Below are 17,623 nucleotides of genomic sequence, written 5' to 3'. Positions count from 1 at the left end.
AATGACGAAGTACGAAAAGTAGTGGCCTTGCTTATTTTAAATAATATATGATTCCTCAAACAAGGAAGAAAAGTTATAGCACGAATTGATGTTAGCGATCTGTACACCAATGGAAATCTTGCCTTAGGTCAGTTTTTTTAAAGGCTTGAACAATAAACCGGTATACATGAGATCAGCCAACTCAAACTGACACCGAGCGGAAAGATATTTGAATTAATTTTAATTGAATCTTTTAAAAATATGGGCAACAAAAGATTAAAATCATTACGAGTAGCGCTACTCAAGCCGGTGACCATAATAGAATATGAAAAAGATCAAGAAGCGATACTGTTTATATTTCATTTCAAGACGATAGCTAAAATAAAAAGACACTTCTACTGGAAATATATGAAACGTCACATAACCAAACACATACGTAAATGTCCTAAATGCCAAAAGTCGAAAACGGCGACCCAAACAAAAATATCTCTGACCATTACAGAAACGCCGATAAATGCGTTCGACAGAGTGATAGTGGACACTATAGGTCCACTACCAAAATCTGAAAATGGAAACGAATATGCAATTACAATGATATGCAAATTAAACAAAATATCTTGTAGCTATTCCAGTACCAAACAAATCCGCTAAGACATTGTAAAAGCAATATTAGAATCTTTTATACTGAAGTTCGGTCCACTGAAGACTTTTATTTCGGACATGGGAACCGAATATAATATCCCTTATATTAATGACCTATGCAAATACTTAAAGATAGACAAGTTAACGTCTATAGCACACCACCACCAGACAGTTGGAACAGTAAAATGAAGTCATAGAACTTTCAACGAATACATACGTTCTTATATATCGGTTGATTAAACTGATTGGGATGTATACTTTGTTTACTGTTTTAACAACCCCCTCTATGACACAAAATTATTGTCCATATGAGTTAGTTTTCGGCAAACATAGCAACTTGCCAAAATATTTTAATAAAATATTTATTAATATTGACCCTATATATAATATAGATGACTCCGCTAAGGAAACAAAGTTTAGACTAAAACAAGCATATATAAGAGCTAGGATAATGTTAATAAAACATAAGGCATAAATTAGGGTTTTCGCCTTCAAATTAAAAGTAGGAGATAAGGTTTTAAAAGGAAACGATACTGGACTTAAATTATAACTAGTTTATTTAGGCCCCTATGAAGTAAAAGGAATAGAAGAAAGAGACAATAAAAGATAAAAAAGGTAAAGAACAGAAAGTTCATAAGGAAAGGTTAAAGATTTTTACTTCATCATCATTTTTGTGTGGCCATGCATAAGAATATTCATATTGTTATTTTTTATTATTCTTATTATTATAAACGTGAGCAGCCGAAATCCGAAACTCGCACGCGCAAGCTGCCTGATCGCCCGCTGGAAACGCCGACTCAGCATTCAGCCGGCATTCCAGCCGGCAGCGGTGGCTTCATGGTTTGATGCAGCTTGCCCTAAGTTTCAGTTTCGAATTTGTTCTCTTATAGTTCTAACGAACTTGAATTAAAAACGGATTACAAAAATAAAAGATACCTTAATGAATACCAAAGAGTACTCTTTTAATTTATACATGTATCCATAGGCTAAGTGCATTATATTTCATTTAAATAAGTTCATTCTCAACCTACAAACCAAGCCGCACTGTTTGACTTATAAAAATAAATCACTCATCAAATGACATTTTATTAATATATCGCTAAGAATATTACGAAGAATATTACACCATATAATTCTGCACTTTGGATAGTACCAAAGAAACCAAAACCAGACGGCGAAAAACAATACCGATTAGTAAATGATTTCAAACGATTAAACGTTGTCACGATATCAAACACCTACCAGTCTTGGTAAAGCCAAATATTTCACAACTCTCGATTTAGCATCGGGATTTAATTAAATCGACATGAGAGGAAGTGACATTCCCAAAACCGCATTTTCAACGTTAAACGGAAAATACGAATTCCTACGACTCCCGTTTGGCTTGAAGAATGCCCCAGCTATTTTCCAACGTATGATCGACGATGTGTTGAGAGAACACATAGGATAGCGTTGTTCTGTTACATTGACGATATAATTGTCTTAAGTGACGATTACGATAACCATTAGGAAAACCCTCGCGTGGTTTTCGATAGTTTGAAAAAGGCAAATCTTCAAGTATACCAACAGAAGTGGGATTCTTGGATTACATTGTCACCGCAAAGGGAATAAAGGAAGATAGCAAGATGGTAGAAACTATTTGAGCCTACATCTAAGCAGAAGGTTGTAAGTAGGAAAAAAATGATCTCAAGTAAAATTAAAAATAATCTTAATTTGCTATATTAATAAAATAAAATACAATAAATAGGAAAAAAGAAAGTAGGAAAATTGTTATTAAAGTAAAGCAATGTAAGTTATATAAAGAGTGTTAAGTAGATGGGACAAAGAGAAAAGTAATGGGAAATCACCGACCCGGTGGGGGAAAATTTTTCAACCTGTCCGGCTAGTTATACCCCTGCTCATAGCTGGGAATGGTCAGCGACTTCTCGAAGGTATCCTGAAAGCAACGATTTTATTAGGGGTAGAGACAGTTCGGTAGAGAAAACGTGATGCAAACTATTATAATTTTTACATAGCACGCGAAAAGAATTGTGCATAGCGTAATCTGTTGTGCACGTAGATACTTATAAGGGGCGATAATTTCTGGTTGGTCTAGCCGGAACAGAGAATTGAAGACGCCTTAGCAGAAAAGGAGACTCTATGTCGCCAATAATCAACTTATGTAGAAGGACAACACCGAGAATTGTCCTACGGTTGGTTAACGATGGAAGGTTGAGAAGAAGCAGTCTGCTGGAGTAGGACGGCAACCGAAAATTAGGGTCCCAATTTAAACCTCGTAAGGCAAAAAGCAGAAATTGCTTCTGAACAGATTCAATACGATCCTGGCTGTTGATATACTGTGGAGACCAGATGCAAGAGCAGTATTCAAGGATAGGGCGAACAGGAGAGATGTACAGAAGTTTTGTTATAAAAGGATCGTTAAACTCTTTGGACCATCGTTTAATGAATCCAAGTACACCTTTTGCCTCATTAACAATGGTATCTATGTGAAGATTGAAACAGAGTTTAGAATCGAAAATAACGCCTAGATCCTTAACTGTTAGTATACGTTGCAAAGGGATATTGTCGATTGTATAACTGACAAGATAAGGTGTAGTACGATTAAATGTCATAAACATACACTTTGAACAATTTAGATGCAATTGATTGGCCGAACGCCAAAGTTGCATAGCGTTCAAATCGTCTTGTAGACGAGAATGATGTAGGGGGTTAATGTATGATAGAAAAAGTTTGACATCGTCCGCATACATGAGTACACGGGAATGTGATATAACAGAGGGAAAATCATTTATAAAAAGAGTAAAGAGTAAAGGTCCAAGATGACTACCTTGAGGAACACCAGAAGTTACGTGAACCCTTTTAGAGGTAGTCAACCTCAGTATTACTCTTTGGGTCCTACCTTTTAAATAAGAATTAATCCAAAGTAATAGGGACAGAGGGAAACCTATTCGGTCAAGTTTAAAAAGTAAAATGTCATGGTGCACAGAGTCAAACGCCTTACTGAAGTCAGTGTAAATGACATCAGTTTGCATTTTCGAAAGGAAAGCATCATTTACCAAGGAAGTAAACTCAAGCAGATTGGTCGTAGTTGACGGATTCCTTACGAATCCATGTTGAACAGGGGAAACAACTGATTTGCAGAAATGCTGCAAATTCGAAGTGATTATTTTTTCAAATAATTTAGTAATAGCAGACAGTTTTGCAATGCCCCTGTAATTTTGTATATCAGACTTCCCACCTTTCTTGTGAAGAGGAATGATAGAAGATTCTTCCCAAAGAGATGGAAGGACAGAAGTTTTAAGGGATAGATTAAAAAGCTTTAGCAATGGATAAAAAAGGGAAGAACTACACTCTTTGAGTAGACAACTAGGAATATTGTCCGGCCCAGGAGAGTAAGAAGATTTTAAAGAGTTTATAGCTAATAGGAGAGAGGAGTGTGAAATAATGGGGGGTGGTATAGAACTAGCGGAAGAAATAGTATAAGGGTAAGAATTGGTATTAGGACGGACTGAGTTATAGTTATAGAAAAGAATTTATCTTGGTCGTATAGAAAATTCGCCAAGCTTTATCCATTAGATTCAAAGTTAGCAGTACGCATGCATGAAAAATAAGTGGAAGTTCTACATTATTTCACAGTACCTTAAATGACAGTCTTGGACAATGAAAGAAGTCTTTTGTGCCCTAACGTGTTGAACTATCTGAGAACATTGGAAATCGAACTGTACCGTACTCCGACTCAGAAAACCGACCGTAAATGGTCAAGTCAAAAAATTTCACTCCACCTTCTTAGAAATACACAGGCGTTTGAAGTTCGCATACCTTACTTTCAAGATCATTAAATTGTTGCCGATAACGGTGGACAGTTACAATAACTTAGTCCACTCGGTTAGGGGTAAAAAAAGGAGTACACATATTCTTTGACCAGTTCTCGAGAATAAACTACCAAGGTTTGGCAAATTTTAAACAACCAACTTTGGAACAGTAAGGGATTCATTGAACACAAACAAAACACAACCAACCGCAACAAGAAAAGCATGATTCTCAATCACACAGCCAACGCGTTACACATCTACAAATACGACTCACCTGTTATTCCCCTGCAAAATGCGTCGTCTGGAGAGTAAATGGTCTTTTTAAACTAGCCCACGTTATTGATCTGGAAAAGCTTCGACGAATCATTGACGACATAAGGAAGGAAACAAATTTGGTCACCGACCACCGGATCAAAGCACCAACGACCCACTATTTGGAAGAAGCAAGTGAGCGCCTCGCCCGTGTAACGCATACAGTTAGACCAACAAATTACACCGATCGCTGTCTATATACTCTCTTCAAGTGGCCACTTCTCTGCGCAACAACAATATTGTCACCCAACACCGCAACGTCAACATATTAAACGCAACGACTTGATTGCGTTAGCTAAGCACTGGTTGATGCCGGGTGTTTCGCCATATCCGCTGCAACTATGTTGACATCGATATGACTCTGCGATTCGAGCGCGACGTTGGGTAAACGAGCGACCAATGGACTTGGAAGCGAGTTCGATTCAATTCTGGCGAGGAATCGATAAGATCACTAGGCGGTTCTATTTTACTTTGAATAAAGAACTTACAACTGAAAATCCGTATCCACTTATTTCATTACCCAAGCAATTCTAAGGCTCCCACAGGACACCGAGGATGTTTCATCAATACTTGTTGAGATAGTCATTGAGACTGCCGTAACTGATATATTATGTTTATATTCTGCATAAACATATATACAGAATACATAGAATTAGATCATTATATATTTAGCTTAAGTTCATTCCATGTATGAAATAAGAATTTAGAATAAAGACTGAGGCTAAATGGAGCAGACGCTCCATCACCAAATAAGACTTTTTTTAAATTAAAGAAGTACCTTTTACTTGGCGACCATGACAGTGGTTGCCAGTTCGTCGTAGTTTGTGTGTGTGTGCAGTTTCTTCAAATACTGATACTGCATTAAATGAAACAAGTAAATGAAACAAGTAAGAGAGTTTTTATCGATTGCTTGAAAACGGAGTAAGCTATCGATTATCGGAAACAAACTCGATCTGCGCAGGCACTAGGAGCACCTACATCTATATTTCAAGTCTGTAGCTCTTATAGGTTCTGAGATCCTTGCGTTCTTACATAATTTGACTTTAACATTGACTTTGATAGACATAAGATTGCATATTATGCCAATTCAGGAAAAAGCAGGATATGTTCCAGTGCAAATATATCCAACGGAAATAGTTAATGAAACAATTAATTTTTTACATATTATAAACGTTGATGAAATCACTAATATAGTTAACAAAGATGAAAACAATATGAAACATATAAATATCACAGATAAATATTACTATCAGATGAAATAGATACAAAAAAAGCAAAAAATAGGTCGATAAGTACCAATAATAGAATGAAACGAGGGCTCATAAACACAGCAGGAACAGTATATAAATGGCTTTTCGGACTCATGGACGTAGTGGACAGAACGGATATTTTAGAACATTTGAGTATTATAGATACCAACAATCACAATTTAAATGAAAATATGAATCAACAAATTGATATAAATTCACATTTTAACGATACCATTCATATCTTAGCGGACACAATAATACATAACAGACTCACTATAAATGACACTATGGAAAATATAAATGAACAAAATAGAAATATTGTAATGAAACTGTTATACAATAACCAGATGCAGAAATTAAAAAATATTGAATACAAAATATATTATATTCAGGAAAATATAGCTTCAGCTAAACAACAGATGAAATAAATAAATTTATCATTAATTTTTACAAGTTAAAATTAATAAGTATGGGTGTATTAAGTTTTAAGAACAATTCTATTATAATGGCAATTAAATTACCAAAAACATAAATAAAAACTAATATTAAGTTATTAATTCCCATACCTAATACTGAATTTATACAAATCGACCAAGAAAATACATTTGCAGTAGAAATAGAAAACATAACATACGACTACAAAAAGAAAAAAAGATAGATTTTTACTAACGAAAAAATTGAATACTATGACAGGTTTTATTATCCAGGTTTTATTATAATAAATATTATCATATAATATTATATTATATTATCATTTGTCGATAAAAAATTTTGAAAATTAAAAAGAAATAACAGAGCTAAAATACGAAACAAGTTATAGGTTCTAGTCGGGAGATCCCGACTAGGGGATACCCTGAACCCTCTTCTTCCAACATCTAATGCAAATATATATATTTTATTTTAGAAGCTATATGTCAAGTTTGGTGACTCTAGCTCTTATTATTTACCAAAATTGCCCAAAAAACAGGATATCGATATAGATTGCTTGGAAACGGAGTAAGTTATCGATTATCGGAAACAAACTCGATCTGCGCGGGCCCTAGGAGCACCTACATCTAAAATTTCTCTAGCGCTTATAGGTTCTGAGATCCTTGCGTTCATACATACGGACGTACGGACGGACGGACGGACAGACAGGCGGACATGGCTAGATCGGATCGGCTATTGGTGCTGATCAAGAATATATATACTTTATGGGGTCGGAGATGCTTCCTTCTGCCTGTTACATACATTTGGATTTTGCACAAATACAATATACTCTTATACCCATTTTTAATGGGTTAAGGGTATAAAAATAGTAATGAGCAAATTTTCAAATTATAGATAAAAAATATAACAAACGACAATAAAGTAATAATAAAAACTAAAAAATTCAGAAAACATCTAAAATATTTTTGCTACACAGTTAAAATGTAAAACAGATTTTATTAAAAAAGATTTAAGTAACATAAACCTGGCTATACATTTGTCTAAAACCAACATAATAAACACTTTTATAATTTCCGAAAAATAAACTAGAATAATAAGTAACATTTTTTCCGAAGAAAATATTTCATTTAATAACATAAAAGAAGCCTTAATTTCGCTAATATCAAAATCGCATTTAATGGCGACAAGTTCATTAACTTAATCGACATCCATAAATCAGACAACGAAATTTGTAAATATTTACTCTTAAAACCCTTTAAGAAGATAAGAAATGTAATTAAAACAAGATACGAAAACGTAATAAAATGTAAAAATGCAGTTTTTGCGATTGATAATCAATGGATATATATTAAAAATATTAGTATGTGTTTAAAAACATTTTAGATATTTCAAACGATCGCTGCATTTCAAAGTTACTAACAAGCTGGCATAATAATTGTACCATTACTAACAATGACCATATTAAAACAATAGGATCAATAGATACAGGCATTATTCTTTTTAATGATTTTAGGGGTAACATTTCTATCGATAACGAACTAAAACCCATTCAAGGGTCATTTGTAATTAAATTTAACAACTGTGCATTAGGCATAGGAAGCGAATTTTTTCTTCATATGAAACCTCCAACTTTGAACCACTACCAGCCGTGATCCAACTGGAAAGGTCAATAACGGCGATAGAAGAGGTGTTGTCACTGCAGCTACTGAGAGACTTCCATACTAAAAACACTGAGAAGGTAGGCATGCTACGAGACAACTTTACAACAAACACCATCGCCAATTTCGGAATAACTTCCATTGTCTATGCACTAAAATTCAAGCTGTGCAGACAAGCCACTGTTTTTGAAGATACAGCCACTCCAACCAGCAACAAACAGCGCGAACAGACAAGGTTGACGAAACGGAAACTCGCTCGGATTACCACATAAAAAAACATAGAAGTATCCACGATTTGCCGGCTTTCTAACAATCGACCGGGACGTTCGAGATCAGAGTAGGAGGAGTTAATACCTAAGACATTCAAACACTTGTATAACCAGATGATGGGAAAAACTAACGCATAGTGACGCGTATGAACTTTAGGTGCATAGGAGGTCAACGCGAGCCAGTCGGCATATCTTCCGCACATGCCAATAATTGTGGAATCAGCGGAACAAATAAGGTTCGTTGATTCCCAAGATATGCGTACCCCTGCGAAATGCAGAATGGGGGCATTTCAACATTTGCAACAATACCAAGCTAGTTGAACTGGGATTTCATTAGAGATTAATTAAGATGCAATATTTAGTTTATAACCTGAACTCATTGTAAGCACATAGTGCTGTCTAAAACAAAAAAAAAAATACACTTTTTATAAATAACTAATATTGAATTGGTTAATTTATATGAATACAATGAAATCATCAGTTTAGTTAACGAGTGGCAAAATAAACTAAGAAGATTACACACAGTCCAAACATCGGAATTTCTACAACGTCTAAGGGATAATCTGATAATTTTAAAAAAAAAAAAAGTATGATCTCCACCTTTATTTACCATCGGCATTAAACACGTCAGTAACGTTTGACACACTTGACAAAATCAACGGAAATCGACTGTCTTATCAAGACAAAACTAAAAGGCCGTGCGAGAAACTTGATAGGCAATGAGCAAACTATCGCTGAAATGATTTCAAAATCATAAACCGCAGTAAAAGGGGAATCAGTCGAAGTATTGTCAGCCAAACTACTTAATTTACAGCAAAAAAGCAAAACTGACAACCAGTTAACAAGAGCTTTAGAAGGAGCCTTTGTAAATGATAGCCTAACACCAGAATTGGCCAATAAATACAGTACAAACCAAGCTGTAAAGGCCATGACGCAATATTGGGTAAATGATAATGTAAAACTGATCATGCAGGCAGTAACATAAATGATGCTATGTCAAAATTTGTCAATAGTTGCAAAGAGGCAACAGGACATTTAACTACTGCCCTGTTCTATCAGCAACAACACTTCAGGGGTAACCGTGGAAATTACCGTGCCACAATTATATATACCGCAATTACAATAACAACAATAGAGGACGAGGCCTAAATAGAGGAAACTCTAGAGGCCGTGGCAACTCGAATCGAGGCCACAACAATAACAATAATAATGTCAGGTCAGCCCAAAATACTTCGGGAAACTCCCAACAACCTTTAAATACACAACATAAAAAACAACAAGGTTCATCAAACATAGGTAAAATATTTTCGTATGATTTAACCATGTAGTAACAGGTTATCTTTTTAATAGACACTGGTGCGGATATTTCTATATTCAAAGAAAAAATAGATAACAGAATTAATGTTCCAGGGATAAAGCAAGGGGTTATACAATCGAAAGGATTAACCTTTATAAATATATAGACAGATAAATAAATAATTCTACACAGTTTTTAATAGTAGACTTGCAATTTGCGAAAATGTAATTGCCTATTAGATTTCAAGCTGACTAAAGATTGGCTTATAATCAGACCCAATAATCTTCCGATTCATATTTTAATATAGTTCTGGTAATAATGCAATACTTATACCAGCAAGGTCACAAGATGTCCGAAAAATCGAACTATGTACATGTGAATAGTGATAGTTTACTAATTCCAAACCAGGAAGTTCAAACTGGTATTTATGTTGCAAACACCGAAACGCATTTGTTCGACTATTGAACACAACCAGTACCGATCAACTTATTAGTATAATTTATCTAAGTTATAAAAAACTTTCGTACAACGATGGTTTTCTTGGTTCAAACAAACAATGGAAGTAGAAAAGAAGAAGTCATGTCTCGATTATCCAAAAATTGTCCACCACAGTTTAAAGCAAAATTAACTGAATTACGCACTGAATTTACAGATATATTCGGACTAGAAACCGAATCCATTTCAACGAATAATTCTTATAAAGAAAAGATAAGATTGAAAGACAATGAACCAGTCTTCTACATAACAAATTATAGGACTTCACAGCCAAGAAGAAACCCAAGCCCAAGTATAAAAACTAATTGACGACAAAATTGTCGAACCATCCGTGTCAGAATAGAAAAGCCCATTTTTATTAGTCCCAACGAAATCTCAATCTGAATCAAATAAGAAAAAATTGCGATTGGAAATTGACTACTTTTAAATCAACAAAAAGGTGTTAGCTGATAAGTTCCCACTACTACTACTACAAAGAGCGATTATTTGCCATTCCTTGACTTAATATCAGGTTTTCACCACATTCAAATTCACAATAATTCAAGGGACATAAAAAAGCAAATGGTTAAGAACCTAACTGATGTTTTTGACATATGCAGGAAGTACACCCTAAAGCTACATCCTGAAAAATGTTCATTTTTAATGCATAAAGTCACACTTCTAGGACATAAATGCACAGACAAAGATATTTTAACAGACGACAAGAAATACGATGTCATTCAAAATTACTCAGTCCGGACAGCGCTATACGTTTCGTTGCATTTTGCAATTACTATGGACGATTTATTAAAAAGTTCGCCGACTATGTACGGGACATAACTAGACTGAATAAAAAGAATGTTCCATTTGAACGAAAGGATGATTGTCACAATGCGTTTTTATACTTCAAAACTCAACTTATTAAATCGAGTCTGTTACAATACTCAGACTTTACAAAGGAATTTGTGTAATAATAAGAAAGCGTGTGGAGCGGTTTTAATTCAAAACAACAAACTCCAACTTCCAGTTGAATACGCATCCAGATCATTCACCAAGGGAGAAAGTAATAAGAGTACAACGGAGCAGGAACTAGTAGCAATTCATTGGGCAATAACACGTTTCTGTCAAAAATGTATAAAAAAAATCTAATGAGGCTTAAGTTAAAGGAATAAAATTGTACGGTAGAATAACTATAGGGTAAAATTATTATGTAGCTGATGCGTTATCAAGAATAAAGAAATAAAAGAAATTACAGGATATATTAAGAAAGTCAGTACCAGAAATCAAAGTAGAAAAAAAATCCTACGCAGGAGATAAGGAAATATAATTTCCTAGGAAATCTATAGAAAAAGCTTCAAAGCCCAACGTATACGAAGTCATCAACAATGATGAAGTACGAATGGTACTGACATTACATGTAAAAAAAATGCAATTTTTCTTTAAACATGGAACAAAATTACTACAAGATATGATGTTAGCGATGTGCATACTAATGAAATTCTTGACATAAGCCAGTTTTTCCAAAGATTTGAAATGCAAGTCGGTATTTATCTAATCAGCAAACTCAATGCCCTACTAAACCCGGTGAACCTGATATAAGGAGAAAAGGAAGCTATATTATCTACATATCGTGACGTCCTATACTAGGAGGAAGGGATATAACTGAGTACATCCAAAAATGTCAACAAGCAAACTAAGCACATTGGAAGGGTATGACGCGGGATATTACTGAGTAAGTACGAATATGTTAAAAATGCCAAAAAGCTAAATTGACTAAGCACATAAAGACTCCATTAACAATAACTGATATAGCTATAAATGCTATCGGTAGAGTGGTAGTGGACCCCATTCAGAAAATGGAAATGAATATGCAGTCACGCTAGTTGCCATACCAGGTGCAGGTGCATACGAGCACAAACCCTGTCGCTAAAGCTATATTTGAGTCTTTTATTCTAAAGTACGATTATTACGGACATGGGGACAGAATATAAGAATTTAACTATCAATGACTTGTGAAATTAAAAAAAAAAAAACAAGTAAGAGGTTCTAGTCGGGAGCTCCCGACTAGGGGATACCCTGATCCCTCTTCTTCCAACATCAAATGCATATATATATTCTATTTTAGAAGCTATATGTCAAGTTTGGTGACTAGACCATACAATGTATAGACATACCAAATGTCACTTTTTATCGAAAGAAGAAAAATCGAAACGAGGCGACCCCAATGGTACCTGCGACCATTTTAGTGTGCCCAGACAGAGTAAGACTGCTGACACATGCCAGCGATCAGGTACCCTTACCCCTACAACAAGCATGAAAAATAGCAACTTTTCACATGAACTGGCCAAACCCTTTAATAATTTCATACAACTGCTTACTTGAAAAAGTGTGCATCAATTTTTGGTCTTTTCTTAAATTCTTCGACAAACCGACGATGAATTACCCTTGCACAAATATGACTTTGATATACAAAGTCCCTACAGTAAAGAGAAAATAAATTTAAATATTTCATTTAGGTCAATTAATTGTGTATTAAATAAAGTTTGATCAAATTCTTCTCATCATGCCTGACTGGACGAAGAAATACATGATAAAGCATTTAAATGTGAGTGCATATTGCTACCACAGGCACAAAAGGCACACAATTGAAGAAATAACCTCAGGCTCGCGACAAACGCCGCGATATACTTGTGCGCACATCCACACAACACAAACGTATGAATATTTGTAGATCTCGGTGTTTTGCGGGAAGCTATGCAGGGAGAAAGAGATGGATGCAAGTGCGCGAAGCAATGAGTGAGAGCGAGGCACATGCATACACATATATATTTTTGGGCTGTAAAGATTTAAAAATGGCATGCATACATATATTAAGAAAACGCATCATCAGCCGCGACGTTGTGCGCTGAGCGAGATGCGGCTTCATACTGAACGTTCGACTTTTGAGGCCGGCGTCCGGCTGCCACTCTCAGCAGTTTTACTCTGCCTGGGCACACTAAAATGGTCGCAGGTACCATTGGGGTCGCCTCGTTTCGATTTTTCTTGTTTCGATAAAAAGTGCCATTTGGTATGTCTATACATTGTATGGTAAGTGCTCTAGCTCTTATTCACCAAAGTTACCCAAAAACAGGATATCGATATCAATTTTTATTGATTGTTTGGAAACAGAGTAAGTTATCGAGTTATCAGAAACAAATTCGATCTGTGTGGGCACTAGGAGCACCTACATCTAAAATTTCAAGTCCCTAGCTCTTATAGGTTCTGTGATCCTTGCGTTCATATATACGGACAAACGGACAGACAGACAGACGGACATGGCTAGATCGACTCGGTTATTGGTGCTGATCAATAATATATATAATTTATGGGATCGGAGATGCTTCCTTATGCCTGTTACATACATTTGGATTTTGCACAAATACAATATACCATTATACCCATTTTTAATTGGTTCAGGGTATAATAAGATGCCACAAATAGAGAAAAACTTACCTGGCGGACTACAACTGGTTAATCTAAGCACTATCCGCCCGTGATATGGACTGGCTGTCGGGTAACAAGACCCAAAAGAAATCATAAAAGAACAACAACAAACATAATTACGTGTGCAGTGCACTAATTAAGGAACGAAAAAATGAAAAGCTGCAGCATAGGCAGCAAATGAAACACAATTAATAATATATACAACGACTACCCAAACGTTCGTATGCGAGCCATACAAGTTTTGCAAAGGGAATTCATACCTGTATATGAATTTGAAAAGGACTATGCTGAAACATACGGTACAATAACAATCCCACTGTTTTCATGTTCTAAAAAAAAAAGCGAAATAGTCTTCTCAACTCTACCATACGTAATCATGAAAACGAATTATTGACGAGCATCCCATTCTAGGGCCAACATCTATGCTTTGCGTCTGCACAGGTAGGAAAAAAAGAAAGAGAGATTTATATATATAAAAAAAGATTGGTGGAAAACAATCGAAGGCAGATGATAACACTGCCAATGAAGTAAGCGTGGTGGAAGTGGTAAGTGAGGGAAAAGTTCTACATGGAATGACTCCAAATAGTCAAGAAAATAAAGCTGCATAGAGAAAATATTGACAAACCATACAAGTGCCTAAATATAAGCGCACTACTTTTAAGACTTTTTTTAAATTAAAGAAGTACCTTTTACAATATATCCAATGGGTTCACTACGTGCCCGTTTGCTTAAACATTCAAAAACGAGCAAGTGCGGCTATCTTTGGCAGCCCAAAAATGTATTGCCCTTACAGACCGAACATTGTCATAATGCTTGTAGTGCTTTGCCCGTGTCTAGGAAGCACAGGATAAAAATATGAAACTTGTCTGATTTTATATAAATGTAGGGAATATAGTAAGATTGGTGAGTTTGGTCAAGATATCTGCAAAATCAAAAACTTTTTCCATTCAGCAACTTAATATTTGACCGATCCAAAAAACCTCTTTTTGGCAGCTTTATGATATAGTGGTCCGATATTGATAGAATTTTTTATAAATGTAAGGAGCACAGTAAAATCTCTAAGTGCCAAGTTTGGTAAAAACAGCTTGAAAAACAAAAAAGTTTTCCATTCAACAATTTAATTTTCGACCAATCGTTCCCTTGGCAGCTATATGATATAGTGGTCTGCATATATATTTTGCATATATATGAGGAGCATAGTGAAACTAATAAATACCGAGTTTGATCAAGATAACTTGATGAAAAAATTATTTTCATACAAGAACCTACTTTCGTCCGATCGTTCCTATGGAAGCCATATTATATAGTGCTCTGCTCCTAATAGTACTTTGCAAATATATGAGAGACATAGTAAAACTAATAAATGCCGAGTTTGGTAAAAATAGCTTGAAAAACAAAAAAGTTTTCCATATAACAACTTAATTTTCAACTGATCATTCCTATGCCAGCTTTATAATATAGTCGTCCGATCCAGCTAGTTTTAATATATGTGCTGCGTGCAACAGAGAGAGGGACTTCTGCAATGTTCCATAAATATAGCTTTAAAAATGAGACGAGTTCGCATAGAAAGGGATAATCGAATGTAGTCACACACGACTCGGCTATTATTACTGATCAGGAATATATATATATTGATAACTAAGATATAAAATATACTTGATGTGTGCATAAATTTTCACCAGCTAGTCCGACTGATCGACTGGATGCCGTCGCAACAATGTTGAGACACGGAACAATTCAAACGGGTTGGCGAATAAACATTACAATAATAATCAAACGGTTTTATTTTTATTTTTACTATTATAGAAACTACTTGTCAAATTTGCTCAAAAATGGAATTTAGATATCGAGTTTTATCAATTGCTTGGAATTGGGGTTGAACTCGTAAACTCGTACATATGCATTTGGAAAAGCATCGGCCACTTCATTAAAGAGATCCAAATATGCCGCACTTCGGCCACTATGCAGGTGCGAGTGAGACTTGTACCATTGTACATTAACAGGCCCCGCGCGTTGATTTATACATGTGTATGCTTGATAAATAGCTCTCCAAAAGGCAACGTTAATTTATGTATTCTTCAATAGTGGCATTGTCTGCGAAACAACATAACACTCAAGTTGAACAATTTGAATGAATTGATGTGGCGGGAGCTAATTCAATTTGCAAGTCGTCTCATTACAATTAACCTCTATTTGAAAATATGGTTAAACTTCATCGAATAAAGAATCATTAGTTGTCATTTACGGTTTCTGCCTATGTTAGTTAAATATTTGGCCTGCATTGCCCATCCAAGACCAGTGACCATTGCGAAAAACGTTTCACATTTATGATCACAAACATTTTTGAAACTGAGTTTTAAGCCGTTTTCCGTCAATTTACCACGGTTTTGGATAGAATTTCCAATATCGCTGAAGCACGATTCAAAATAAAATTTCATAGCACCATCCGAATTTTCGACAACCAGCCAATAATTTTAAACAAAGAACTTTGACAGTGAGTTGTAGGATTGAATTGTAACCAAAACAGTTTCATACAAACATTTTTACGATTTTTATGCACTTGTGGGTGGCATTTATCAAAATCCAGTCCTTGCGTGCACCCTTATCACATAAGGTAAATACAGTGAATATAGATTTAAGCTGTGCGTTGATCACTAATCAGTTAGTGAGAACAAACAGCTTAAACATATATGTAGATATAGATATATGTCTATTTTTTTTTTTTTTTTTGGTTAGCAAGTGAAAAAATGTTTACCCGTTTTATCGTGAAATCCTTCAATATGAGATGAATAGCCATATGAACATTTAGAACTAAACGGTGATTTCAACTTCTCTTTTGTGCGCTTTTGGGAAGTCATTCTTATCTCATCCTTGACAAAGTTATATATTTTAAAACAAATCCTGAAAAAAAATAAAAACACACATATTATTAATTGTAAGCTCTAGCACGCAATATTTGACAATGAGGGGGTGACATGATTTGAATAATATCTTCGCCAAAAGTAGTCCCAGACATTTGCCCATCAGGTAATAATGCTTTCGCGCAAATATATGTAACTGGCAGATGAAGAATCTCCTATCCCATAAAGTATAAAATTTATTCTTGATCAGCATCAATAGCAGACTTCGCTTTTAATAGATGGGTTTAAGAAAAAAATGTAGGCTAACGTCATCTATCTTATTTCGGTAAGGCTTTCGACTCTGTCAACTATTCCTTGCCGCTTCATAAAGTATGCCTTCTCGGCTTCCCAGTCGTTCTCTTGAAATGAATTTCTGAGTATTTGCGTAACGGAGCCCAAAACGTTCTAAACGTATCTAGTGACTTCCGGTGTTTTTTAAGATACTGTCTCACTCTTGAGTATTAATGTATTCTATTTATGTGAAATTTCGCCTAGCACTTAACGTTAAGTCATCATTTTATCTCTTACAAGCTGACATTGATGCGTTTCAGACTTGGTGTCTTGCCAACCTCTTAAATCTAAACTGCTCCAAATGTAAGGCAGTGACGTTCTATAAAAGCCCTCCTTGAGCTTACTACTTAAGCGTGCCAATAGTACTTGTAATAAAGTTAATGATCAAGGTATCATTCTTGATCATAAGCTCATATTAAACTCCCATGTTAACACTGTCCTCAATAAGGCCAGAATTGTTTAGGGTTTATTTGAGCGACGGTCGAAGGAGTTTGAAGTTGTTAGAAATGCAAATAGCGATCAATTAGTTACCATTGCACTACAAATAAAAATATAAATATGAAAACTGTCATGTCCAGTTAAATCTTGTCTAGGTATTACAACTACGGTTCGTGCTTAAGTACGGTGGATACCGCTGGTTTAGTCAGTTTGGACCAACTTTTATATAAGCGCATTAACAGGTTATATCAAAGACAATATAAACACTAAGATGAGTAACGCCCATACATTTGAATGCGATGCAAACTTACTAGCCTGGCCTTTCATCTGGCCTTTGAGGCTTCGTACGGCATGCCTGCCGACAAGTTGTTCGTTCTCCAAAGACCAGA

General features: G+C 35.2%; 1 protein-coding gene across 4 annotated transcripts in view; it reads right to left on the bottom strand.

Moving 5' to 3' along the window:
* The window catches only part of Atg2 (Autophagy-related 2), a 232,937-nt gene that overhangs the window by 151,140 nt on the left and 64,174 nt on the right, over window positions 1–17,623 (bottom strand). For all 4 annotated transcript variants that reach the window (XR_011417148.1, XM_032440820.2, XM_015168271.3 and 1 more), the window contains one exon: window positions 16,361–16,506. Coding sequence is in view for 3 of the 4 variants with exons in the window: in XM_032440820.2 (XP_032296711.1) it covers window positions 16,361–16,506 (146 nt within the window). In the remaining variant the exon portion in view is untranslated. The remainder of the gene's footprint in view (window positions 1–16,360; window positions 16,507–17,623) is intronic.

Source organism: Drosophila virilis, unplaced genomic scaffold (genome assembly GCF_030788295.1).
Source record: "Drosophila virilis strain 15010-1051.87 unplaced genomic scaffold, Dvir_AGI_RSII-ME tig00001170, whole genome shotgun sequence".
Classification (NCBI taxonomy): Eukaryota; Metazoa; Arthropoda; class Insecta; order Diptera; family Drosophilidae; genus Drosophila; species Drosophila virilis.
This window is presented reverse-complemented; position numbering and strand designations above follow the sequence as displayed.